Source organism: Mauremys mutica, chromosome 18 (genome assembly GCF_020497125.1).
Source record: "Mauremys mutica isolate MM-2020 ecotype Southern chromosome 18, ASM2049712v1, whole genome shotgun sequence".
NCBI classification, from domain to species: domain Eukaryota; kingdom Metazoa; phylum Chordata; order Testudines; family Geoemydidae; genus Mauremys; species Mauremys mutica.
The window spans coordinates 5,386,615-5,414,220 of record NC_059089.1 but is presented as its reverse complement, the minus strand read 5'-3'; the positions used below and the strand labels follow the sequence as shown (position 1 = coordinate 5,414,220).

At 47.2% G+C, this 27,606-nt stretch overlaps 1 protein-coding gene across 1 annotated transcript in view; it reads right to left on the bottom strand.

The window, feature by feature from the left end:
• Positions 1 to 1,692: 1,692 nt before the first annotated feature.
• Positions 1,693 to 27,606, bottom strand: part of LOC123352571 (ectonucleoside triphosphate diphosphohydrolase 8-like) — a 65,369-nt gene continuing 39,455 nt past the window's right edge. Inside the window, exons 2-10 of the mRNA XM_044992902.1 lie at positions 22,451 to 22,585; positions 19,459 to 19,576; positions 15,516 to 15,666; positions 13,663 to 13,822; positions 12,708 to 12,941; positions 11,434 to 11,706; positions 4,227 to 4,337; positions 3,043 to 3,180; positions 1,693 to 2,218 (exon numbers count right to left, since the gene is read on the bottom strand). Coding sequence (XP_044848837.1) covers positions 2,036 to 2,218; positions 3,043 to 3,180; positions 4,227 to 4,337; positions 11,434 to 11,706; positions 12,708 to 12,941; positions 13,663 to 13,822; positions 15,516 to 15,666; positions 19,459 to 19,576; positions 22,451 to 22,573 — 1,491 coding nt within the window. The 5' untranslated portion in view covers positions 22,574 to 22,585 and the 3' untranslated portion in view covers positions 1,693 to 2,035. The remainder of the gene's footprint in view (positions 2,219 to 3,042; positions 3,181 to 4,226; positions 4,338 to 11,433; positions 11,707 to 12,707; positions 12,942 to 13,662; positions 13,823 to 15,515; positions 15,667 to 19,458; positions 19,577 to 22,450; positions 22,586 to 27,606) is intronic.

The following is a 27,606-nucleotide window of genomic DNA, read 5'->3' as shown; positions in this document are numbered from 1 at the left end:
TGAAAAAACCCACAAAAATACGGTTCTGCTCGAGCTGAATCCAAAAATTCCAGTGGCTCAAAAATGTCCATTGTTTGGATTGACCCCCAAATGCTTTGTTTTCAGGCATTGTAAAAGGGCTAGATTCTCACAATGGCCATTGGAGGAGAACTCCTTCTTACAACTTTTAGCCCAGGAGTTAGGAGACTGGGTCTGATGCCCCCACTCCCCTTGAGGTGGGCTAGAGATTTGAACTCAGGTCTCCCCCCTTTACAGGAAAGGGCCCTAGCCACCAATGCAGGACTCTCTAGGTAGTGGCTGCTGAACCTTTCCCACTGTGTATAAATATTTATTGGAGCAGGGGCTCGAGTCTCATCTATGGCTAGGTGAGTGCCCTAACCACTGGGCTATGGAGTCAGTCTGTGCTGGTCTCACCCATTGACTATTCAAGCATAGGTGGCCGGTGACCCGGTAGGTGGGGGAGGCTAGCCCCCGACCCCACCCCTTGTGCCCAAGGCCCCACCCCTCCCGTTCTGCCCCCCCCTTCTGCCCCTCTCCCCTGCAGGATCCCAGAGCACCCCTGCCAGCCCCAGCGTGCCGGGCAGCACAGCCCTAGCACCAGCTGCCTGGAGTCCCTGCAGGAGGCAGGCCAGCCAGCTCCAGCCGGGCAAAGCACTGGGAACCACAGGAGGGGGCCTGGCTTGGAGGTGGAGCGTGGGCGGGGCAACACAAGGCTGTTTGAGGAGGCACAGCCTCCCCGTGCCTACGATACCCGCTGCCCATGTTATTCAAGTATGTTGTACAAAGTGACAGTGTTTCATAAGAACATAAGAATGGCCACACAAAGCGTCCATCTAGCCCTGTGGCCTGTCTGCTGCCAGTGGCCAGTGCCAGGTGCTTTGGGGGAATGAATAGTTTCAGCAGGAGAGACTGAGAAAGTCCCACACCAAGATATCCTGTAGCCTGGTGGTAAGCAGACTCCTCTGTGAGCAGGAGACCCAAGTGCATTTCCCACTCTACAGCAGGCGGAATTGAACTTGCATTTCCTACCTTGCAGGGGAGTGTGCTGACCACTCAGTGTAAAGGTGGTAGGAAGTCAGATCCTCTTCCAGCTGTCTGGTGAACGCTGCTTAAACCCCTTGGGACTCCAGCCTGATTTTATTTTTGTTTTGGGCCCAAATTATGCAGCAAATTTGTGTCAAATTCACAAATAGTTTTGGGTTGATTTTTCAGCTAATAAACCACATTTTTCTGAAAAATAGAGCTACGCTCTACTCTTGCTCCCTCCACTGACTGGTTCATGCGAGAGGCTTGTGAGCCTGCTACTGGTTGCAGCTAGGGGCACTAAGGCGAGATTTTTACGGGTATTTAGGCACCCGAAGATGCAGTTAGTCACCTAATGGGATTTTCAAAAGTTCCTAAGCCCCTAACTCCTATTGAAACAAGGGGAGTTCATAAGAACACAAGAACAGCCACACTGGGTCAGACCAAAGGTCCATCTAGCCCAGTATCCTGTCTTCTGACAGTGGCCAGTGCCAGGTGCCCCAGAGGGAATGAACAGAACAGGGAATCATCAAGTGATCCATCCCCTGTCACCCATTCCCAGCTTCTGGTAAACAGAGGCTAGGGACACCATCCCTGCCCATCCTGGCTAATAGCCATTGATGGACCTATCCTCCATGAACTTATCTAGTTCTTTTTTAAATCCTGTTATAGTCTTGGCAGTCACAATATCCTCTGGCAAGGAGTTCCACAGGTTGACCGTGAGTTGTGTGAAAAAATTTAAGTTAGGCACTTAAATACTTTTGAAAAAAATCCCACTAGGTGCATATCAGCATCTTTAGGTGGCTAAATACCTTGAAAACTCCAGCCTCAGGGGTTACTGGCTCCTACTCCTCATGTGATATAGGGCCTAGTTTAAATCTTGCTGTGGGGTCAGTTATATTCTGTGGGTGCCCGCCCCTCAAGTCTCTATTTAACAGCGTGTCTAAGGCCTCTCATTAGTGGAGGGTACAAGGTGCTGGAGCCCTGGCCATCTGCTCCTGCTGAATGGCTCCTACCACAGGATGTATATGAGCAAGCCGATGAGGCAGAAAGCCAGAGTCAGGACAATGAAGAAGATGGCAGCGGCCCAGAGCCCATGCTGCTGCCCTTTCACTTGCTCCGGAGCCTCCGCCGGGATCATGTTGGTGAGGTTCAGCATGTAGCCCAGGGTCCAGCCGATGTCCGTGTTTGCTGCCTGCTCAAGGAAAGACCCTGGCATTAAGGGGATGTCCAGTCCCCAAGAGCTGTGCTCTGCTAATAGGGAGGGAGAGCTCAGGGGTTTGAGCATTAGCCTCCTCAATGGCAAATTATGAGCTCAGTCCTTGAGGGGGCCACTTAGGTATCTGGGGCAAAAATCTGTCTGGGGATTAGCCCTGCTTTCAGCAGGGAGTTGGATGGATAGATGATCTCCTGAGGTCCCTTCCCACCCTCATATTCTATTATTCAACTCCCACAGGGAGACAGGGATGCCCAGATTCCTGACCTGCAGTGTGCATAGTCTGCTGCCTGAGAATCACTGGCATGGGCATAAGGAACAGAGGCTGTGGCAGCAAAACACCTTCCCAGCCCTTGGCTTCCAAACCCTCCCATGGGGCACAGGGGAGTCTGGACCCTCTTTCTCATCATTGTGGGTCCTCATCATAAAATCATGTCATGATTTTTGCCACAACTGTGCACAGTCCATCAGCACTCGCTGAAATGCAGCAGGGACCCAGAATCACAGGACTGAGGAGTACTGGTGGAGTTCTCAGGGTGGGAAGCCAAGGATTGCAAGAGAAGGAGTGGAGGCAGGTCAGGACTGAGGTGCACTGGCAGAGCTGTGGGCTGGAAGAGCAGGAGCATAGTCACTGCAGTGCATCGTTAAGGCTGGAGAGGAGCAGGCATGGACTAGCAGGGTGGCAGCCATGCCCTTCATCCCCAAAGGTGAGAGCACCTGTGCCACCAACTGAACCATGCTGACTCCAAGCAGGTTGACGTGCGATTCTTCCTCCTAGCCTCTGCACTTGGACTCTCGCTTACCTTCATCTGGAACTTGATGCTGCTCCAGCTGGTTTGGTTGAATTTGTAGGCATCAAGCAGAAGCACCAGGATGTAGTTGGCGTTGGCACAGTACTCTCGCAGCCACTGATCTTTCTCTTTGGGGTAGCTGGATTTCAACTGGGGGTAAACAATTAGCACAGGGGAGAGAAGGGACATTGACACCAGCAGCGTGACAGGAGCTCTGAGCCTACAGCAGGGGCGGACTGTGTCCTGGCAGCTCCCTGACAGTCTGAGGTGTGGAGGGAGGGATTGATGGCCCACATCTCTCTGGGGTACAGAGACAGGTGCTTGCTCATGGACCAGGCAGCTATTTCCAAGCCCATCAAATGAGCTGTGATTGAGCAACTTGTCTGGCTGCCCCACCCCAATGTTAATCATGTACAACATGGCCATGACCTCATTCTCCGTCCCCAGCGGGACCCATGTCCAGTCTGTCTCTGCACTGCCCTGCTCTCCCCAGCCAGGGGGCTGTGTGCCCACCCCAACAACACCCTCCCTTCTGCAGGCTGGATCTGCGCTGAGAGCGTCCCTGTGCGCCAGGCCAGATGGGGGGCTGTACAGCACAGCAGCTGGGTACATGCGACCTCAGCAGTGAAAACTCCTCTGGTGCTGACTGGCTGTTCCCACTCCTCGGCCCTGCCTGGGGGTGACACTGGTCATCCTGGGGAAGCTGCAGGATGTTTTCTGCAGGAGGGAGATGGTGCTTTGGGTAGTTCTGTCCCCTCCCCTTGATTTAAGTTAATGGCTTGGGACCATTTCACTCCTGGTGGTGGCCAGCTGGGAGCCCATCAGCATGGCTTCTGGCTGCCACGAAGGGTACCCCGGAGTGACAGGATGCGCTGCCTCCCACCAGAGTGGGAGTGTGCTGCATCCACAGAGCTTCAGGCTCCTGCCAGCCTGGGGAGAGTGGCTGGGCCTAGGAACTGAGCCTGCGCCCCTGTGGGCAGCTCAGAGCAGAGATCACTGGCCCTCTGACCATTGCCAGGACATTGAGCTTTGTGATACCACCTCCCCCTTCAATAATCCTGGCCTGCCTTGGGCTGCGGGGCCTCCCCTGGGAGACTTCCCTTCCCCCTCCCCTCTTAGGACCCTTTGCTTTGCAATCCCCACAGATGGCCCCTGCCTGTTCCCCTGTAGCCTCCCTCCCCCCTCACAGCACGTACGTCTGTCCAGTTTCTCGCACAGAACTTCTGGACAGTGTCCTCGACAACGGCCAGGGGCTGCCCACTGGTCAGGTTGAGGAAGCTGAAGGTGTAGTAAAAGGCAGAGAAGGCCTGAAAAGCAAGAGACCAACAGGTCAATACGAGGCCTGAGCATGGCTCTATTGTTGGCTTGACTTTGAGGAATATGATCCTGTGCATTAACCCCGGCCTGCAGGCTGTGCTCTACCACTTCTCCCTTTTACCAGCTCAGGGAAATCCAGTGTAGGATTGCCACCTTTCTCAGGGCTGCTAACCGGACCCCTGAGGCCCCGCCCCCTTCTCTGTCCCTTCTCCTGAGGCCCCGCCCCCATCACAGGCTCCTCTCCCTCCCCACGTCTGAGGTACATCCTAGGGGTAAGTGCAATGTGCACACCCACGAGGGGATTTTCATTTACAAACGCTCATTTGAACATCTTCATTTTTACACACACACACACACACACACACACACACACACACACACACACACACACACATTTGCTTCATTAGCAAACCCGTTCTGGGGAGCATAGGAAGGGAGCTCCCCCTTTTGCACATACATCTGGGGTGAAAGGGAGGAATCCTCGCTATATTTACACGGATGTTCCGACTGGGGGACAGAGTCCCCTTATTTGCACTGGTACCTAAGAGAGAAGACGGTCCCATCCCGTGCACACACAGTGGGAGTGTGAAAGGAAGAGGGACAGAAGGAGGGAGGCATAGCTCAGTGGTTTGAGCATTGGCCTGCTAAATCCAGAGTTGTGAGTTCAATCCTTGAGGGAGCCATTTAGGGATCTGGGGCAAAAAAAAGTTGGGAATTGTTCCTCCTATGGGCAGGGGGTTGGACTAGATGACCTCCTGAGGTCCCTTCCAACCCTGAGATTCTATGAAACAGGTGCTCCTCCATTTGCTGCACACCTGCCTGAGAGGAGAAGAGCACTTCCTGCAGCCTGTCAAATTCCAGACTGAGAAACTTTCCACAGTTGGGTGGGTGGGACAGGGAGGAGCTGTAGACTGTTATTGGCTTGGCTCTGTCCCCCTCCTCCTGAGAGTGGCGAGCATTCACTGTGTAAGCATCTGTCAGTGAGTTAAATTCAAATCGGCAGTGAGTGGCTAGGGCTGCCACTGTGGAAAACAGATTTAAAAAAAAAAGGACCTTGGGGCTTGTGAAATGGCCCCTGTCACAGAACAAAAAAATGGCCCTACTGGGTCAGAGCAAAGGTCCATCTAGCCCAGTATCCTGTCTTCTGACAGTGACCAGTGCCAGGTGCCCCAGAGGGAATAAACAGAGCAAGGAATCATCAAGTGATCCATTCCCAGCTTCTGGCAAACAGAGGCGAGGGACATCATTCCTGCCCATCCTGGAGATAGATCTATCCTCCATGAATTTAGCTAGTTCTTTTTTGAACCCTGTTATGGTCTTGACCTTCACCACATCCTCTGGCAAGGAGTTCCACAGGCTGACTGTGTGTTGTATGAAGAAATGCTTCTTTTTATTTGTTTTAAACCTGCTGCCTATTAATTTCATTTGGTGACCCCTAGTTCTTGTGTTATGAGAAGTAGTAAACAACACTTCCTTATCTACTTTCTCTACACCGGTCATGATTTTATAGACCTCAATCATATCTGCCCTTAGCCATCTCTTTTCCAAGCTGAAAAGTCCCAGTCTTATTCATCTCTCCTCATACGGAAAGCCGTTCCATACCCCTAATCATTTTTGTTGCCCTTTTCTGAACCTTTTTCAATTCCAATATATCTTTTTTGAGATGGGGCGACCACATCTGCACGCAGCATTCAAGATGTGGGTGTACCATGGATTTATATAGAGGCAACATGATATTTTCTGTCCCCTTCTTAATTATGCCCAGCATTCTGTTCAGTTTTTTTGACTGCCGTTGCACACTGAGTGGAAGTTTTCAGAGAACTATCCACAATGACTCCAAGATCTCTTTCTTGAGTGGTAACAGCTAATTTAGACACCATCATTTTATATGTATAGTTGGGACTATGCTTTCCGATGTGCATTACTTTGCATTTATTAATATTAAATTTCATCTGCCATTTTGTTGCACAGTCACCCAGTTTTAAGAGATCCTTTTGTAGCTCTTCGCAGTCTGCCTGGGTCTTAACTATCTTTAGTAATTTTGTATCATCTGCAAATTTTGCCACCTCACTGTTTACCCCTTTTTCCAGATAATTTATGAATATGTTGAATAGGACTGGTCCCAGGACCAGATGGTACACCTGGGGGACACCACTATTTACCTCTCTCCATTTTGAAAACTGACCATTTATACCTATCCTTTATTTCCTATCTTTTAATCAGTTACCAATCCATGAGAGCACCTTCCCTCTTATCCCATGGCAGCTTACTTTGTGTAAGAGCCTTTGGTGAGGGACCTTGTCAAAGGCTTTCTGAAAATCTAAGTACACTATATCCAATGGAGCTCCTTGGTCCACATGCTTGTTGGCCCCCTCAAAGAATTCTAGTAGATTGGTGAGGCATGATTTCCCTTTATTAAAACCATGTTGACTCTTCCTCAACAAATTATGTTCATCTATATGTCTGACATATATTGTTCTTTATTATAGTTTCAACCAGTTAGCCAGGTACTGAAGTCAGGCTTACAGGCCTGTGATTGCCGGGATCACCTCTGGAGCTCTTTTTAAAAATTGGCATCACATTAGCTATCCTCCAGTCATCTGGTACAGAAGCTAATTTAAATGATAGGTTACAGACTAGTTAGTAGTTCTGCAATTTCACATTTGAATTCTTTCAGAACTCTTGCGTGAATACCATCTGGTCCTGGTGACTTATTGCTGTTTAATTTATCAATTTGTTCCAAAACCTCCTCTAATGATACCTCAATTTGGGACAGTTCCTCAGATCTGTCACCTAAAAAGAATGGCTCAGGTCTGGGAATCTCCCTCACATCCTCAGCCATGAAGATCGATGCAAAGAATTCATTTAGTTTCTCCGCAATGGCCTTATCGTCCTTGAGTGCTCCTTTAGCACCTTGATCATCCAGTGGCCCCACTGGTTGTTTAGCAGCTTCCTGCTTCTGATGTACTTAAAAAAAATTTTTGCTATTACTTTTTGAGTCTTTGGCTAACTGTTCCTCAAATTCTTTTTTGGCCTTCCTAACTGTATTTTTACATTTCATTTGCCAGTGTTTATGCGCCTTTCTAATTTCCGCACTAGGATTTAACTTCCACTTTTTACAGGATGCCTTTTTTGCCTCTCACTGCTTCTTTTACTTTGTTGTTTAGCCACAGTGGCTCTTTTTTGGTTCTCTTACTATGTTTTTTAATTTGGGGTATACATTTAAGTTAAGCCTCTATTATGGTGTCTTTAAAAAGTTTCCATGCAGCTTGCAGAAATTTCACATTTGGCGCTGTACTTTTAATTTCTGTTTAACTAACTTCCTCATTTTGTGTAGTTCCTCTTTCTGAAATTAAATGCTACAGCGTTGGGCTGCTGTGGTGTTTTTCCTGCCACAGGGATATTAAATTTAATTATATTATGGTCACTATTACCAAGTGATTCAGCTATATTCACCTCTTGGACCGGATCCTGTGCTCCACTCAGGACTAAATCAAGAATTGCATCTCCTCTGGTGGGTTCCAGGACCAGCTGCTCCAAGAAGCAGTCATTTAAAGTGTCAAGAAACTTTATCTCTGCATCCCGTCCTGAGGTGACATGTACCCAGTCAATATGGGAATAATTGAAATCCCCTATTATTATTATTGAGTTTTTTAATAGCCTCTCTAATCTCCTTGAGTATTTCACAGTCACTATCACCATCCTGGTCAGGGGGTCGGTAATATATCCCTACCACTAGATTCTTATTATTAGAGCATGGAATTTTTATCCATAGAGATTCTATGGTACAGTTTGATTGATTTACGATTTTTACTTCATTCGATTCTACGCTTTCTTTCACATAGAGTGTCACTTCCCCACCAGCACGACCTGTTCTGTCCTTCCGATATATTTTGTACCCTGGTATTACTGTATCCCATTAATTATCCTCATTCCACCAAGTTTCTGTGATGCCTGTTATATCAATAGCCTCATTTAATATGAGGTTCACCCATTTTATTATTTAGTCTTCTAGCATTGGTATATAAGCACTTTAAAAACTTGTCTCCTTTTAGCTGTCTGCCATTATACAATGTAATTGAATGGGACTCTTTTTTATTTGATTGTTTCTGGTCAGACCCTGCCTGTATTTTATCATTTTACATCCTCTCGTCCTCACTAGGACATAGAGATTCTCTATTAATAGATCCTCCCCTAAGGGATGTCTGAACCACGTGCTCCTCCGCACCTGTCGGCTTTCACCCAGCCTTTAGTTTAAAAACTGCTCTACAACCTTTTTAATATTAAGTGCCAGCAATCTGGTTCCATTTTGGTTTAGGTGGAGCCCATCCTTCTTGTACAGGCTCCTCCGTTCCCAAAAGTTTCCCCAGTTCCTAATAAATCTAAACCCCTCCTCCTTACACAATCATCTCATCCACGCATTGAGACCCTGCAGCTCTGCCTGTCTAACTGGCCCTGCGCGTGGAACTGGGAGCATCTCAGAGAATGCTACCATGGAGGTCCTGGACTTCAATCTCTTACCTAGCAGCCTAAATTTGGCCTCCAGGACCCCTCTCCTATCCTTCCCCATGTCACTGGTACCTACATGTACCACGACCACCAGCTCCTCCCCAGCACTACACATAAGTCTATCTAGATGTCTTGAGACATCTATTATTATTGCTGAAACCCAGACTGTCTGAGTGAAACAGAACGGGTGGCAACCCTAATCCCATCCCCTCTTTGTGACTGTGTCCCAAGGGGTAATATGGGGCTAATTGAGCACATGTTCTTATGTAATGTGCTTTCGCATTACTGAGCTGTTAGTGCTAAGCATTATTGTTGCCATGGGGAGAAGGAGATGCTTTCCAGGTTTAAAGGGATGAAGGGGAAGGCTGGTTGAAACTCTTCTGTCAATAGTGTTTTGTGACAGAAAATTGGGTTTTAGACTGAACACAGTTTTTCATGAAGAGTCTCTGGTTTCCAGGGAAAATGTTGACTTTCTGTTGAAAAAACAAATGTAACCCTTGTGGCTAATAGGAGATATCTCTTTAGGAGACCTGTTGGGGGGTGGGGTAGCAGTGAGTTGTGTCTGGGTCATTGTTGCTAGGCGGATTTAGCACTCCCCACCCAGAAGCCTCTGGAATTGGGTGTGGTAGTTTTGGGTCTGCTCCAATCATTCTAATCGTTCCGTTGCTGGGGTCAGGCTCCATGAGGGCAAGGGGCAACTTTTGTGTAAATGTGCTAATGGGGACGAAGTTGTTTCTGTTTTTCTAGTCTCAGTTTTGTATGTTCTTGTAACAGGGTTTTTTCAAAATCAATATACTTTACTGAGTTAATCAGTTAGTTGACTGGCTAACAGTGATGTCAGCAGAGGAGGAGGAAGAGTCTGCATGGATTCCAGATGAAGATTCCTGCAAGCAAGTGGAGGGAAGATGTTGCTTTTGACTCAGCAGACTGTGTAACTTTGGTGATCAGAAACTCAGGTGAACTCAACCTAAGCTTTTGGGAACTCTGAGGGCTTGTCTTCACTACGGGGTAAGTTGACCTAAGTTATGCTACTCCACCTACGTGAATACCTAGGGAGGTGGTGGAATCTTCATCCTTAGAGGTTTTTAAGGCCTGGCTTGACAAAGCCCTGGCTGGGATGATTTAGTTGGTGTTGGTCCTGCTTTGAGCAGGGGGTTGGACTAGATACCTCCTGAGGTCTCTTCCAACCCTAATATTCTATGAATAATGTAGGTGGAGTTGATGTAGCTTAGGTCGACTTATCCCGGTGTCTTCACTGCGCTGTGTCAAGGGGAAACACTCTCTGGTCGACTTCCCTTACTCTTCTCAGAGCGCTGGAGTACCAGGGTCGACCAGAGAGTGCTCTGCTGTCGATTTAGTGGGTCTTCACTAGACCCGCTAAATCGACAGTGTCCCCAGTAGTGGAGATCAGCCCTGAGTTTCTTCTCAGTGTGTTTCTGTGGGGACTGATCTATTTAGATTTGTTTTCTTTATTTATGTATAACTGTGAAGATAATGTATGTGGATTATAAAATAGCCATGTTATGTTTTAAAATCTAAGTTATTATTTATTAGGTTTCTTTATAAGATTTTATAAAGTAGGTACTTAGTTAAGTTAATTCATTTTGGGACTTGAATGTGGGGAGATTGACCCTGTGCAACCTCCTGGCTGAAAATCCTTAGAGGCTGAATTCTGGGTCTCCAGCTGCTTTTCTTCGTGAATTGGGGTTGGTTTTTTTAAGCACTGGAGAAAGGCAATGAAGTGAACTCTAGCCCACCCAAAGGTTACACAAACACCCACAAACTGGCAATTTTGATTCAGAAATTTGCAGTGCCTCATGGGAATTGTAGTTCAGGTACCTCATCCCCTTTCTCCTCCATGGGCTGTGCAACCCAGCCGGCCTACATCTCCATGGGACTCCCATGATGCACCAGCAAGATGGGGAGATGATGGGATGGGAAATGTTAGTCCAGACAGCCTTGACAGGAGAATGGGGCATGAGGCACCTGAACTATAATTTGCATGTCGCAGCAGCGGCTCCAGAGGATGTGGTTTAATGTTGACCAAGCCAAATGAAATATTTAAATTTGCTTCTACAAACTGAAACAAACAAACAAACAAACAAACGCCTCCAAAAAAACCCCAACAAACCCTGGGAGTTTTTAACACAAAGTTGAAATTTTCCCTAGAAAGCTCCTCTCCCTTCCATTTTCCTACCACTGCTAGTGAAGGGTCACCCTGGGCCAGGTCACCAGTCCATTCTGAAAAGCGCTATGATTTCTGTTTTGCAATACACATTCCCTCTCTGTGCTGGCACATAGGAAGCTGCATTCCCTTTGCTCAGGGCAGCAGCCAGCCTGAAATGCCCCCGGGTCTGGGGGCATGCACCTCTCACCCTGGTATCAGCTGTGCACAGTTGTCTGAAAGGGCTGGTTTGGGTTTGCTGCATCTGAGTTTGGGGCTCTACCTCAGTCCTGGGCAATTAGGAGCTGTGAGGGAGGCATGCTCAGCCTCTCTGAAGGGGCACAAAGGGTCACCCGAAGAGAACAAGGGGTTAGAGATTGTTCAGAAGAGGGGTCAGAGAGGATTTGCCTTACAAAGAACTCCCCGTTGATCAGGGGCTGGTAGATCCCATCGAATGTGCAGGACTGACTCTGGCCGCATGCCGTGAAGTTGAAGATCTGTTTGATGGCCATACGGCACTCGGTGGCATTCCCTGTGCCCACCAGCGTGGCATTCCAGGAGGCTTGGGACAGGGTCTGTGCCTGAGAGGCCGTGCAGGGCATGCTGTGAATGGAAGCTGCTGTGGTAGTTTCCTGGTATCCTTCAGGGTAGCAGGGGTGGTTAACGGAGCCCTGGACCCCCATGTTCTGGGAACAGTGAAATCACATGGTCATTCGTAGACTGAAGACTCATTCCTATCCCCTGCCCTCATTCAATATGATGGGGCATCCCAGCCTAAGGGTAGGAATGTACTGGGAGTCAGACAGGACTGGCAGGCAGCTCGGTGAGAGGTTTTCCTTTTAAGACTACTGGCCCAGCTGCTGGGGCTTCTTCCTATGAAGTTGTATTATCATCAGATTTATTGTTGGCTTTGTCAGCCCCAGACCTGTCTGTGTGTCTGCAGCCCCCTGCTCTCCCTCTCATGCAAGCCTCTTGTGGCTCTGGGTGCACGCTGAGCTGCATGGGAGAAAAGTGCAGGGGCTCCTATAGGCTACAGGTGTTGCCAAGCCTCAGGGACCCAGCAGCCTCCCCAACTCATCTGGCAAAGTGCAATTCAGGTCCTTCGGCATTGCGCACAAACCCTCATGGCCGTGTGGCCTCTAAGGTGAGCGTGACGTGATCCCCACGGAATCCCTGTAAATCAGGAGGCTGAATGGTAGACAGTGCTAGAGTCTCTGAACCCTGGAAGTATCTGCAGCCTTGACAAGCCCCCCACCCTGGCCCTAGCTCAGGGTCCCCACAACGCGTAGGTACCTCTGTAGCCACGACTGGAGATGGAATCTCCTCCTCCTCCCTTGTACATCTCAGAAGGGCAGCATCAATCAAACCCCTCCTGGTCTCCCCACTGTTCCTGCCTTACAAGGCCTCCATCAGCCAAGCCCCTGCTTCTCTCCTCGCCTCCCAGGGAAACCTTGAAAACTTCCCCAGCTTCAAGCCTCTGCTCCCCTCCTCTCCCCCATGCTCCTCCCAAGGCCTGTGTTATACCAGATGCTGATCCTCGCGACCCCCCCCAGGCCCCGTGGAGCCTGCTGCAGGTGCTAAGCCCCCTCTGATGCTGCTCCCTATGCTCCTATTTGCATTTAATAGAAATAAAATCCTATTGATAGAATGGAGGTAGAGTCAAACTTGCTACCAAACGTTCTCTTACTTCTATTATTTTCAGGATTAGCTGCTTCAGCGCCTGATTCTGTCCATAGCAGAGATAGCTGTGTGTGTAGATAGTGTAGGTAAACCCATAGAGCCTGAACGTAGAGGCTTTTGTCTGGTCAGTAATTGGACCAATGGGGATAAAGCTGATTTGGGTTGATGCTCCTCCGAGGTCCAGTGCACCCAGGATCTTGGCTGACTGAGGATGGATCCAGTCACGTTGTTTGGGAGAGTACTGCCAAGACAAAACAGGGATCACATGGAGAGACAGTCCAGTCTTGAGTTATTTCTATGGGATGCGGGCTGTAAGAACCGGTATAAAATCAAATTGAATTGAATCAAATAGAATAAAACAGAAGGGGTTAACTGCACTGCAAAAGTCACCTGCCTACAGAATCTGAAAATATAGTCTCTGAAAACTCTTGGAACTGAAATTTGATCTGGTTTCACCCAGGAGTGACCCTTGATTTCCGTTTAGTGTTTAACAGGGAAACTTATTTATAATTTTTCCTTCTCTTTCATCTGTAGGCTTAATAATAGCAGGTTTGTTTGTGTCTGTGTCATCTGATACGTTCTCTGGGATAATTGCTGTACTGAGGTGTCAATAGCTTATTGGTCATGGGGTTTTTAAACTATAACATCATCTGAGAATGATATTACATCATACTGGACTACTGGGAGCTGGCTAGCTTGGAGGTTGATACTCTAATAGGATAAGGAACCTTTCACCCCTATGTTCCTAGCAGTAACCAGTCTGAAAGTTGTTACCATCTGACGGCTGCTTAGTGTGGTAGCCTCCATACAAAGTTAGATAGTTTCTATCCAGTCCTTCCTGGGCATTATCATTGTGGGCTGCTGTCAAGTACCTTTCATCAGCCTGAATTAACTTAAGCATTTAAGAATCTAAAATAATAACAATAGCAGAGATGGGTGTTTCCATCTCCCACTAGCCACACCTTGGTGAAGGAGTCCAGCAGATAGTTGATGGTGATCCAGCCATAGGCTCCTTCCTCTTCCCCTGTAATGATCCGAGCCCCATGGAAATTCACAGGATACTGTTGTATGGTCTTAGCGACTTCATTCAGGACCTGGTCTGCAGCTGACTTGTTTTCCATGCTAAAGGGTGTGCAAAGAAGAAGAGTCACCAAAACAATGGAATCAACAGCACTGAGAAAATGCAAGGACATTCTATTCATAGACTTTGGATTTTTGCAGAAAACATTCCACACTGCAGGAGATTGGTAGTTTACACGTCTCTTTCTGCTAACTGAACCCAAACTGCATTTTTGTCTCGATTTGGAATCACGTAGATAAAAGCAAGGTTAAAAATAACACTGCTCTCCTTCTTTCATGGAACATCACCTCAGGTTCTCTATATTTGTTTCATACCATCTGTCTTTATTTGCTTTAAGTATTTCATAGATGTGTAGATTTTAAGACCAGAAGGAATCATTATGCTCTAGTGTGACCTCCTGGATAGCACAGATCCTAGAATTCCTGCATCAAGCCCAGGAACTGCAGCTGAACTAGAGTGTCTTATTTGGAAGACATGCACCTTGGTTTGAAGACTCCAAGTATTGGGAAATTCATAGCTGCCAAGGCCAGAAGGGACCATTGTGCTCATCTAGTTGGACCTCCCACGCATCAGAGGCCTCACCCACCCACTCCTTTGATAGACCCCTAACCCCTGGCTGAGTTACAGACGTCCTTAAATCATGATTTAAAACTTCAACCTATAGTCTAACCTGCTATAACACAGGACATAGAATTTTCCTGAAAAGCTTCCTAGGTCATATCTTTTAGAGACACATCCAGTCTTGATTTAAAAATGTGTAAGTTATCAGCTTTGCTGAAGTGTCAGAGCTAAACCAAGATGCCTCACAGCACCAGACACTTGTTCCCCATTTTGAACCTAGATTTTGTGGCAAAGTAATGGAGCAAAGGACAACCACAGGACTATTACTAGGGTGCTGTACTTCTGAGGGGGAACTCATTAAAGGCTGTAATTACACTGTCTATTCCCAGACAAAATCTTTAAAGACAGCGAACTCATTGTAATGTTATGGTTATAAAAGCCTGTGGGAGAACGGATGTTCCCATGGTTCGGGTGCTAGCCTTTGACTTAGGAGACCTCTGTTCATTTTCCTGCTCCACCACAGCAGCGTGACTCTGGGCACGGCACTTAGTTGCTCTGGGCTCAGTTCCCATCTGTACAGTGGGGGTAACAGCATGGTCCTGCCTCGTGAGGATAAATACATTAAAGATTATGCAGTGCTCACACAGTACAGTACTAGGGGCCATGTATGTCATTCCAAATTAAGGATGATGCTTTGAAAGTAACAATTCAAAGTTAAGGTTCCATAAAATCCTCTATCCCGGCCCCGCACCTCCCACTACCACCACTACCTGCAGGGCTGGCTCCAGGCACCAGTGAAGGAAGCAGGTGCTTGGGGCAGCCAATGGAAAGGGGCAGCATGTCTGGGTTTTCAGTGGTGGGTCCCTCAGTCCCTCTCTTCCTCTTAGAGCTGGGTGGTATCATTAACGGTGAACTTCTCCCTCCCCCTGCCACATCCAGGGCCAGAGTACCAAGGGCTCAGCATCCCCAGTCAGGGCCACGTTTTCTGGAGAGTTCAGCACCCAGCATGCACCCAGTGTGCTGAGCTCTCCGGAGAATCTGGTCTCTTTCTTTGGTGCCAGAATGGGAGGTAAGGGTGCCTGTGAGTGCTGAGCCAGTTGTAGCCATACTGGGCTGGGGGGTGTTGTCACCACAGATAGCCTTTTGTTTACCCCAGAGACCCTGTGTTATTACCTCAGCAGCCTCATGCCTGCTGTAGCTCCAAGGTAAACTGGTACCTCCCTCTGTCTCTCATCAGGAATGACCTTCAGGGCATCCTCTAGACAGCTCCGGAGGGACACACCAGCTTTGGGAGGGTCACTGGCGTAGCTCGATATGCCAGGTCCTGGAACATAGTTATGTTGATAAGAGTGACTGGGGATGGGGCAGGGTGCAATGAGAGGACGTAAGGGGCTGAGGCCTGGTACCTCATGGGAGTGTGATGGGTAACCTGCCTGTGAATCCCTCAGTAACCACATCACTCAACTCTCTGCTTCGCCTCCTGAAGCATGATCATTAGGTGGAAGGAGCCAGGTGGCATGCAGGCTGTGCTGTAGTGGGCAGTCTCTCACTCCAGGCCAGGAGACAGGGACCTCCTTCATGTTGGCACTAGGCAGCACATGCTGGGTTATTCTGGAAGCCAGGCAGCCAGGCAGAATCATAGGGTCTGCTTGTGTCCAGAAGCCTCAATAATGAATCCTCTTTATTTCCATTACAGACTAGCCCCGTCTCCCCTCTACTAGGAGGTAAGATCACAGGAGGCCATATTGTGCCTGTATGGCACACTTCTGTGCTGCAGGGGCCACCTGTAACCTTTCAGTGCTTCTCATCATGCCAGCACAGTACCCAAACCTATGGTCAAAACTCCTACATAGGAAGCTCACAGCAGAGATACAGGCCGCAGAGTCCCAGCTCAGTAGAGGCATCTGCGTTCATTGGCCCCCATTGCAGCCATTTGTTCGTGGAGACCAAAAGAGGAAACAGGCCCAGAAAAAAAAAGCAGAGACACTGGGTTGTTTCAACCTCCCCAAAATAATACAGGATAAGTTTAGCAACAGGTGAGCAAGCAAAGACTCCAGGGCCCAGCCCTGTCTGCTAATGGAAAGCCTGGGATTTCTGCTTGACTCAGCCTCCCTTTCCAGCACCACTCAAAAACTGACATCGGGAGATCTCATTTAACCTGGGAAAATTATTGCACAGTGAGAGTCCCTCCTGCAGGGAAGTGGGAAAAGCCCTGCAGCAGCAGATGAGCTTTGCTCTACCGATTACATTCTGGCACAAGATCTCATGCCATGTTGCCCAGGGGACTGGTGGAGTGGTGCATTGAAAGCTGTTTTTGAAGTTGTAAGTGATCACTTTTAATCCTCAGGGGTTTTCCTGGTCCTGCTTGCAGGTTAGGGGGCTCTGTAAGGAAGTGTGCAATCTGACTCTTCAGCAGTCTGTCTGCAAACACCCAGCCTACAGCGAGGTGGAGTGAGATGTGTTTACCTTAGGGAACAGGCTGCTTTATTCACTCTTGTTCTGGGGTTCTTGTGCGCTATTGTTCTGAATTCTAAGAAATAAAGTAGTGTTATATTTAGGACTGTCAAGCAATTAAAAAAATTAATTGTGATTAATTGTGTGATTAATCGCACTGTTAATAATAGAATATCATTTATTTAAATATTTTTGGATGTTTTCTACATTTTCAAATATATTGATTTCAATTACAACACAGAATAAAAAGTGTACAGTGCTCACTTTATTTTTTATTACAAGTATTTGCACTATAAAAAAACAAAAATAGTATTTTTCAGTTCACCTCATACAAGTACTGTAGTGCAATCTCTTTATCATGAAAGTTGAACTTACAAATGTAGAATTATGTACAAAAAAACTGCATTCAAAAATAAAACAATTAAAAATTTTCGAGCCTTTAAGTCCATTCAGTCCTACTTCTTATTCACCCAATCGCTAAGACAAAGATGTTTGTTTACATTTGTATGAGATAATGTTGCCTGCTTCTTGTTTACAATGTCAAGTGAAAGTGAGAATAAGTGTTCTCAAGGCACTGTTGTAGCTGGTGTCGTTAAGATATTTACGTGCTAGATGCGTGAAAGATTCATATGTCCCTTCATGCTTCAACCACCATTCCAGCAGACATACGTCCATGCTGATGACAGGTTCTGCTCAATAACAATCCAAAGCAGTGCAGACCAAAGCATGTTCATTTTCATCATCTGAGTCAGATCCCACCAGCAGAAAGCTGATTTTCTCTTTTGGTAGTTTGGGTTCTGTATTTTCCTCATTGGAGCACTGCTCTTTTAAGACTTCTGAAAGCATGCTCCACACCTTGTCCCTCTCAGATTTTGGAAGGCACTTCAGATTCTTAAACCTTGATTCGGTTAGAAATCTCACATTGGTACCTTCTTTGTGTTTTGTGAAATCTACAGTGGAAATGTTCTTAAAATGAACTTGTGCTGGGTCATCATCCAAGACCTCTATAACATGAAATATATGGCAGAACGTGGGTAAAATGGAGCAGGGGACATACAATTCTCTTCCAAGGAGTTCAGTCACAAATTTAATTAACTTTCTTTTTTTAATGAGCGTCTTCAGCATGGAAGCATGTCCTCTGGAATGGTGGCCGAAGCATGAACGGCCATACAATTGTTTAGTGTATCTGGCACGTAAATACCTTGCAATGTCAGCTACAAAAGTGCCATGCAAATGCCTGTTCTCACTTTCTGGTGACACTGTAAATAAGAAGTGGGAAGCATTATCTCCTGTAAATGTAAACAAACTTATTTGTCTTAGCGACTGGCTGAACAAGAAGTAGGACTGAGTGGACTTGTAGGCTCTGAAGTTTTAGATGGTTTTGTTTTTGAGTGCAGCTATGTAACAAAAAAAATCTACATTTATAAGTTGCTCTTTTATGACAAAGAGATTGCACTACAGTACTTGTATGAGGTGAATTGAAAAATACTATTTCTTTTTTTTATCTTTTTACAGTGCAAATATTTGTAATAAAAATAATATACACTTTGTTTTCAATTACAACACAGAATACAATGTATATGAAAATATAGAAAAACATCAAAAATATTTAATAAATTTCAATTGGGATTCTATTGTTTAACAATGCAATTAAAACAGATTAATTGCGATTAATTTTTTTAATCATGATTAATTTTTTTAGTTAATCCCATGAGTTAACTGTGACTAATTGACAGCCCTAGTTACATTGTAACCTTCCAGCAAGAGCATTTTAACTGCTCTGTGTGTGTGTGCCATGAACATAAAAGCTGGCAGGGTTCCTTCACCACAGTTGCAGTGAGCACTAGCAGGTTTGGGGGAGACTCTGGAAATCCATATCTTCATTCCCAGTGAGCCGCAAGACTGGAAGCCAGGGATTCCTCTCTATCTTTTCCCTCAAGGGTAGTGGTAATGTTCCTATCCCCTGCTCAGCCAGAGCAGAGGAGGAAAGGTTGGTGATTACCCTCTTGGAATGCAGAACTCAGTGATAATTCCTGCATTCCAAGGGGGTTTTCACAGTGTACCTTGCCTCTGGTGGTACACTATAGTGCACTCTATCACTATAAGAGGAGTGAAAACCTATGCAGATGCCATGAAGCCACCCTGAGCTTCCACTCACAATAGAAGGAGGGTCACTAGAGGTGGGTTCTGTTGTCCCTCCCATTATAAGTGAATCCAGACAAGGGGTGAGGGATAAGCGCTGTGGACTCATCTCTCCACGCAGTGTCACTTCTTTGGCTGAGTTGCCTGTGTCTATAGACAAATGTGGCTAGCTGTGATGCACCCCAAAGCGCTGCGATTTTGGAGGCTGCCCTGAAAAGTTCCTCCCCAAAGCTCAAGGTCAGGTTGATTTGCTGTGGCCAGAGGCTGTGCATGGTGCCAGGGAGCAACTGGAAACAGGAATCCCTTGACTTCAGGCAACCTAGATGCAGCAATTCTTGCTGTAACTACTGTGCTTCCCCAGTGTCAGTAGGGCACGATCGTCTTCTGTAGAAGAGACATGTCCACCAGACTCTTACACTTCATCCAGCATTTCCACCACCTAGATGCCATGCTGCATAAGAAATCTCAGAGGAGTTCTGAGCCCATGGTGTTTCCCTCACAGAGGGGCAGGAATACTGACCTTCGACATTACAGGATAACGTCTGGCTGACCACTCCGGTGTCATTCGTTTTGTCAGATGTCCACTGGTAGACGAACAGGGAGGTGTGGGATGAGCCTGCGTCGAACACCATCCCGTACTGGAAAGCATAACCAAAACATGATGGGTCCGGTGAGCCAGAGCAGAAACTGGGCCCTTTTATCCCCCTGCGCTAATGTTTGCTCAGGGGCTGAATAGGTCAGTGAGAGTTAGAGGCATGTGCTTCTGCTCCTTAGCCAAATGGGCCCTCTGATGTCATAGAATCATGGAAGATTAGGATTGGAAGAGTCCTCAGGAGGTATCTAGTCCAACCCCCTGCTCAAAGCAGGACCAACCCCAACTAAATCATCCCAGCCAGGGCTTTGTCAAGCTGGGCCTTAAAAACCTTAAAACCTGTGCCTCAGTTGAAGGTAAAGTAGAAACAGGTAGGTCCCTTGAGCATGTTGCCTCAGCTAATGTACAATGGCTAACTCCACTGAAGTCAATCGGTTTCCAGCCCTGCCTCTGCAGTCCACAGACTGATGATAATTTACACCATCAATGCAACTGCATTTTCTTTGTTGAGGTTTTACTGAGCTTTTATTTTCTATGTTGGTTTAATGTTCATCAGTGTGGTTCAAAGATGCCATATTGACAGCCCTGGGCCTGAAGAGCTCACCCCACAAAATACAGGCTACAATGATGTAAGCTTCCCCTGCCCCCGCCTTTCCATGTGCCTCAGCCCTGTACATGTCTGGGGGTTGAGGGAAGGTCAGTCACTGCAGTGCTCATTGGGAACACACGTATGTGCACTGAGACCAGAATCCAGAATTTCTTCTCAGCAATCTTTCCCTCAGTGACTGCACCAACAATTCCATCATGCAGCATTTTCAACATCACAAACTCAAATCTGTGCAGTCTTATGTCTGTGGCATCTACAGAGGCTCTGACGTGTTACAGGACTTTGCTGTGGGCAGAGGTTTCTCAGAACTTTTCAGAGCATGGGTCACAACTTACTAGAGATTCCCAGACAAACACTATGCTAACACAGAGTTAAGGTTGAGAATTCATATGAGTAATTTAGGGTAAAATACATCACAAGGATTGTGTAAGTATTCCCAAATCCAAGCATTATAAACCTGGGAAATTCAGAGTTAAGGTTACATTTAAAAGAAATCTAAATATGTTAAGCTATGAAACTGCACAATTTGGGTACCCACACAACCTTAACTCTGCCTTTATGTGACACCATGTCAGATCCATAGGAGTATGATGCAGGCATTTGAGTATATGTGGTACCACAAGAGATTAACTGATTTGGAATTATGGATTTTCTTTTTCTTTCCCCCCTCCTCGTGGTGAGCCACAACTGGCCCCTCTGGACTCCTATCTCAGGGACACTTCCTCTGATTCACAATCACCCAGACCACCTGATCTCCCATTTGCTATCTCAGGGATCACTTCCCCTCCCATTCATGGTTATATAACATCTATATGGCAACTATGACAATTGTTTACATGAAAAAGTAATATTTGGAAAGTCTTTAGGCTGGGATTTCCAAAGAGATGTAAGGGACTTAGGTGGCCAAATCTTGAAAGTCAACAGGGGCTGGACACCTGAGCTCTCAGAAAGTCCCAGTTCAGATATACATTAAGCTGTATGTTTATGGGCTGTAGCAGCCGGAAACAAGGAGACTTAGGCTGTGTCTACATGGCCACTTTCAGCTCTAAAACTTTAGTCGTTCATCGGTGTGAATTAAAACACCCCCGGGAGCGACAAAAGTTTTAGCACTAAAAAGCACCAGTCTAGACAGCACTTTATCGCCAGGAGCCGTGCTGGAGCACTGCTGTTGTAGGATCAAGTGGAAGGAGGAAGGAAATTTGGAGTGAATGAAAATGATCTCTCACAGAATGTCTGCTTCTGACATTCCCCCAGAGTGGTAGCAGAGTAGATATGGCCACCTTCTACCCTAGCTTTCCTATCATTGGGCTTAGGGTGAACAGACATCCTGATATTATTGGGCCCATCCTGATATATTGGGGCTTTGTCTGATATATGTAACTATACTCCACAGGTGCCAACTTTTGTCAGCACATGTGGGTGCTCACGCCCCTGGCCCCACCCCCAGCCCCGCCCCAACTCCGCCCCTCCCTGCCCCTATTGGATCCTTCCCCAAATCCCCACCCTGGCCCCACCTCCTCCCCCAAGTGTGCCGCATTCCCCCGCCCTCCCAGGCTTGCCGCACGAAACAGCTGTTTTGCGGTGCAAGCGCTAGGAGGGACGGGGGAGAAGCAGGACTTAGCGATGCACTCAGGGGAGGAGACGGAGCGGAGGTGAGCTGGGGCGGGGGGACAGGGTGGGGTTTTTCCAGTCCTGGAGCGCCCATGGAGTCGGTGCCTATGCTATGCCCCTCTCCCCCCCCAAAAGTCCCAATTTTTCACACTTGCTATCTGGTCACCCTAGCTGGGCTTGCATGGATTTAAACAGAAGGCTGAGCACATAATGGTCCAGCTCCATGTTAATTTCTGTGCCTCCACCAAGTCTGTCACAGTGTAAGAGTCCTTTTGAAAATATGCTGGGATTCAGCGTTGGGGATGGCATTGGGATGGGTCCTTAGTTTGTAAAGGCACAAAATGATGTTCTCTTCTTCCCAGGTGGCCCAGACAGAGGTCTTCGATTTGAAGTTTGTAGAGTGCCTAGCACAATGAAGCCCTGATGCTGACTGAGGCCTTTCGTTCCAACAGCAATAAAAATAACCCTGCAATTTCTGGTGTGATCTGTTGTATTTTTCAAACACATGTGGGGTTCTGCCAATATTTCACTTTTTTTTCAGTATGCAGGGAGATTGGGAAGTCTATACCTGCAAAGCTATAGCAATAGCTATGGCTATGCATTTTTGCTTGTTGCTAAAAATATTAACTTACACAAACTCTGAAATTTCCAAGCACCCATACAATGCTACTGGACTCTGTATTCTGTAGCTCAGGGACTCACCTTGTTGTTAGGTGCAAAGGAAACATTTTGGATCCTCACCAGGCTGAGAATGAGCACGATGGATGAAGACACAGCCAGCGCTACCAGAATGGCCGGGATGTAGCGTCTCAAATCGATACTCATTTTAAAAGTCACCTGCAAGCACACACATGCAGAAAAGTAGAAGGGCAGTTCAAAGGGTTGGTTGGATGTGGCCACGGGGGATCATTGCTGTTTAGCAGACCGCAAAGGTTTCCTAGCTGCAAAATGCGGACCATGATTCTGACCTGCTTTGTAAAGTGCTTTGTGATCAATTGATGCTGTAGAACAGCTAGGGATTATCTTTATCCCTTAAAGGCAGTGTTCCCCTCTGGCCATTCATGGGTCAGCCTCTGTTTTTACATTTGAGGCTTATTTTTGCAACTGGACATTTTGGAGACATACAGCTGAGAAGTCCATTCTTATCCCTGGCCCTGAGCCCTGTGCTCTGCCCTACCATTGCTAAGTTGGACTTTATCCTCAAATCAATGAAAATGCAATGCAGAAACTACCACTGTAACTGGCATTAACTGGCTGCTTCAGCAGAGGCTGAACTTCCCCTTCCACTGTGACCGTGGACTCCTCAGCCCGGGAAACTGGCTATTAGGTGTGGACTGGCATGGGTGAAGTTTGTGCTTCCCCTGCCAATGTGGCACTGGTTGTTAGCATTAATGGAAGGGGCAGCGTCCAAGGCTGTTTGACCCATGCATCCCCCTGCACTAAAGGCAGCAAATGATCTCTCATAAAGGTTTAACAGCTTGGAGCCTAAATGCAGCTATCACAAGACTTAATACCATGGAAAGAGCTGGCAAAGGTTTGCCAGCTTCCAGCTACCTTATCTCAAATACAGTGTGACCCGAAGAAAAATGCATCTAGGGCAACCCTCATACACAGTGAAGAGAAGAGTTGAACTCAAACCTTCCCCTGCCCCCACAACCAAGCAGCTCAGATGAAAGCTGAAGGGCAGGGATAGTGTCTTGGGAGGATCTCAGAGCATTTGCAGAGCAAGGCAAGGGCAGAAGGTTTTTAATATTGCCCAAGGAACTCCAGGTATGAAACAGATTGTGCTGTTAAATCCATCAGATCCCACATGACTGATGATGATGTAGTAAGACGAGGCCCTGAAACATAAACCCTTGATATCAGAGGCCTGGTACGAGGCCTGAGGAAAGGAATGGTCAAGGCTTTGTTAACATAAAGCAAAGTTCAGCTGTGAGCCAGAGGCAGGCCCTGCTCACAAAAGTTGGCAAGAAGGCTGCTAATTGGACGTATACACATATTTAAAGGATAAACGTGGACCAGGATGGCACCAGAACAGTCACATTCCGCAGAAATAATGAGGAACAGGCTGACCCATCCTAAAAGACAGAGTCAAAAGGACAGACTCGTTTGTTCGAACCAACCTGTACCAGGAGAGAGGCAGCACCACAACACGCAGAGGGGTTGTACCTCGGTACGTCAGGAGTCATGTGTAACTTGTTTGTACCTGTGTATAAGAATGCATCTCTGAGTGGACGTCTTTGTCCGGCCTAGGGGGCAGTGGAGAGTCCCGCCACTGACTGAGCCGGTCCATTGTCAGGGGGCACATATTCGTAGTATGTCCTGTAGAGTCTGGGGGGAACTATTACTGTGCTTCATTTGACAATAAACCTGGCTGGGTGCTTTCGTACCTTATTAGAGTCTGGGTCACTGGGGGTTCTCTAGGGGTCTGCTGTGCCAGCGATCTGCAGAGCCGGGGCAGGACACAGAGGGAACACACTCACGCAGCCGACTGTTACAACATTGAACAGAGCAGAGCACCACACTGGTGACGTCTGACAACAATGACAGTAGCTGGGTTTATTTTGAAGGGAAAGCCACAGGGGAGGCCATCGGGACAAGGGAAAATTGTATGGAAATATATTGAAATTTTGCTAATACTCACCCACGGAGGATCTATGGGAACAAGGTAGTGATCCCAGTGGGAACTGTTATGGGAGGCCTTGTGACGGCAGATATTTCATTTAGTTATTTATTACCCTGGTCGGTAGGCATCTGTCACCATGGTAGCGAGGGGTGCTTTCCATGCCGTGGAATATGTCATTTCAGGCAGGTGGAGAATCAGACTTCACTCCCCTAGAGTCTCACAGACAGAGGGTGGGGAGGGACTTGGCCATCTGGCAGAGCCACCAGGATTCATTGTCTCACACTCAGCATGAGACCTGGGTACACCGATGTTTGGCAGCTCTTTATAAATTGGCCAAATCCACGCTGAACATGACTGGAGGCAAATGTTCAGTCGGACACACCCTTCCCTGGACAAACCATCTTGTGCAGTCACAGAGCTACTGCTGCCTGCGGTGTGCTGCAGGTGAATCATTACCACCACTGTCTTATTATTGTCTCCCAATCACTATCTCTTTCCTTGACTCTGGAGGGGAGGAGAGTTTGCCAGCCTCTGAGATGTGGAAATCCCATGCCTGGCAGTTCTGAGATCTGGTCTCAGGGGTCACCTGGAGGGATGCAGCATCATGCTTCAGGTTTTCCACTCCAGAGGGTTTAGAGGTGTGGAACCTTTCCGGATTTAAGGCAAATTGTTGCCGTGGGGAGCCAGTGGCAATGAGAACTTTGCCAAGGGTCTCCCTTTGAAGATGGGTTGTGATTATGCTACAGCACTTGGCCTTGGCCAAGACAGCCTGTATTATCACCCTGGGTGGAGAAAAGCTTCCTGCAAGGGCAGCACTCTTGTGTACTAACCCCACTGACTCCTGCAGAATGACTTCATGGGGGTAAATAGCCTTTTCCCCATTTCCTCCAATAAAATCTCTCTGGTTCCTTGTAAAGTGAACTGTACATTCCAGAGGTTAAATTATAACATCTCATTTGCATCCCAGGTGATAAGGAGAGGTAATGATTACCTTTAATTTCCTAGTAAAGAGAATCAGCAATGTGTTCCTATTTCAAGCTTCATATTGACCCTTCTGCTTATGTCATGTGTGACTCAGAAGGGGTTACCCAGAGTCTTTCTGCACTGGGGCCGCTCTGAGACACCATCTCTGCATCACTGTTCCCAAACTTTCCAAGCTCAGCCCTTGCTGTGCCTGCCACCTCCCCTGTACACGTGTTGGCTTTAGCCCACCATGGTGCTTGGGCTAACCCATATCTCATCTCAAGGCCAAGACCATGGCCTTGTCTCCATGTTAGTGCACAGGCTGGGGGAGACAGTAGCAGCAGTGCACTGGGGCTCAGCACAGAGGATCCTCAGGAATGCTGTGAGGGGAGCCTGCAGAAGGGTACCATACCAGTGTCTGAGACCTGCTGGCCTGCATGACATCTGATTCAGCTGTCAGGAATACATACATGCATCTCACACACAGCAGGGACAGGAATCCCCTGAGGGGCTTGTCTGGTGAGGAGCTGGCAGCTCTGTGATGGGACGAATTTACTTTAGCACAACATGTGATAATTCCAGAAGGGCCCCTCAGGTCTCAGATGTGCCTGATGGGCTGTTCCATGAGGTGTATCAGGAATTCAGATTCATTCATAGATTCCCAGGCCACAAGGGACCACTGTCATCATCTAGTCCAGTGGTTCTCAAACTATTTACCATTGTGGGCTGCATCCAGAACTACCTGTACAGCCCGGAGGATGTCACATGGGCTGCAGCTCTGTGCCGATTGGGCCACACGTTGAGAGCCATTGGTCTAGTCTGACCTCCTGTATAACACATACCAGAGACCTGCCCCCAATCACTTCTAAAGCAAAGCTTTTCTTAAAAATCCAGTCTTGATTTTAAAATTGTCAGTGATGGAGCATTCACCGTGACCCTTGGTAAATTGTTCCAATGGTTTATTACTCTCAGTGTTAAAAATGTCTGCTTAATTTCCAGTCTGAATTTCTCTAGCTTCAACTTCCAGCCATTGGATCATGTTAGACCTTTCTCTGCTAGATTGAAGAACCTGTTATTAAATATTTGTTCCCCATGTAGGTACCAATAGACTGTGATCAAGTCATCTATTAGCCTTCTCTTTGTCAACTAAATAGATTCAGCTTCTAGAGTCTGTCACTCTAAGGCAGGTTTTCTAATCTTTTAATCATTCTTATGGCTCTTCTCTGATCCCTCTCCAATTTATCAACATCCTCCTTCAATTGTGGACATCAAAAGGGGACACAGGATCCCAGCAGTGGTCGCACCAGTGCCAAATGCAGGGGGAAAATAACCTCTCCACTCCTACTTGGGATTCCCATGTTTATGCATCCCAGGATCGCACCTGCCATTTTGGCCACAGTGTTAGACTGGGAGCTTGTGGCCAGCCGATTATCTATCTCAACCCCCAAATCTTTTTTAGAGTCACTGCTTCCCAGGATAGAGTCCCCTGGTCTGGAAAAACATTCCTTGTTCCTAGTCCCAAAGGGCAATACACAGTTGGGGGCCTTGGAGCAGCTGGTGTGTTCCACAGTATTATGTATATGAGAAGTAAAACAGAAATTTGGAGTAGTGACACTACAAATGAGGCCTTTATATATAAATAGCTGGACAAACATGGTCAGTACAAGGAAGAGCCTGGCTAGGAGACCGAGATGATGCTTTCAGCAGCCCCATAGCACTTCCCCTTAGAGGAACCAGATTATATGACTTGTCCAAAAGGTAGCACCCTAGCAGCACAGCATCCCCTACCAGTGTGGGGGCATTGGGAAGAGTGACACTGAGTGAATCACCCATGCACACCTTTTCCTAAAGGGGTTCCATGGAATTCTCCCACTCAAGTATTAAGACCTATCCCAGTTTGGCTGATGAGATCTGATAAGATCACAGCCCGAGGTGGTATCTCCTTAAAGGTGGGGCAAGAGAGAGATGGTCTGGAGGATCTTACTTGAGGTGAAACACAGTAACAGAATGGATATCCAAGGCACCAAAGCAATACAAAGCAGACTGAGTGTGGGTGATGTGTAGCTCTGCACCCAGAGTAATCTCTGTTCCTTTGTCCCATTTCTGTTCCCAGGCAGAAGTGCTGATTTTTTTTTCTGATTAGAGATGTTTAGTCTTTTAACTTCTTCTTGTCTTGAACAAACCTTTGCAAAATTCAGGCAGAGATTTTCAAAGCTACTGAAGGGCTCGGGATGCCCAATTCTCAATAACACTAGTGGGAACGGAACTG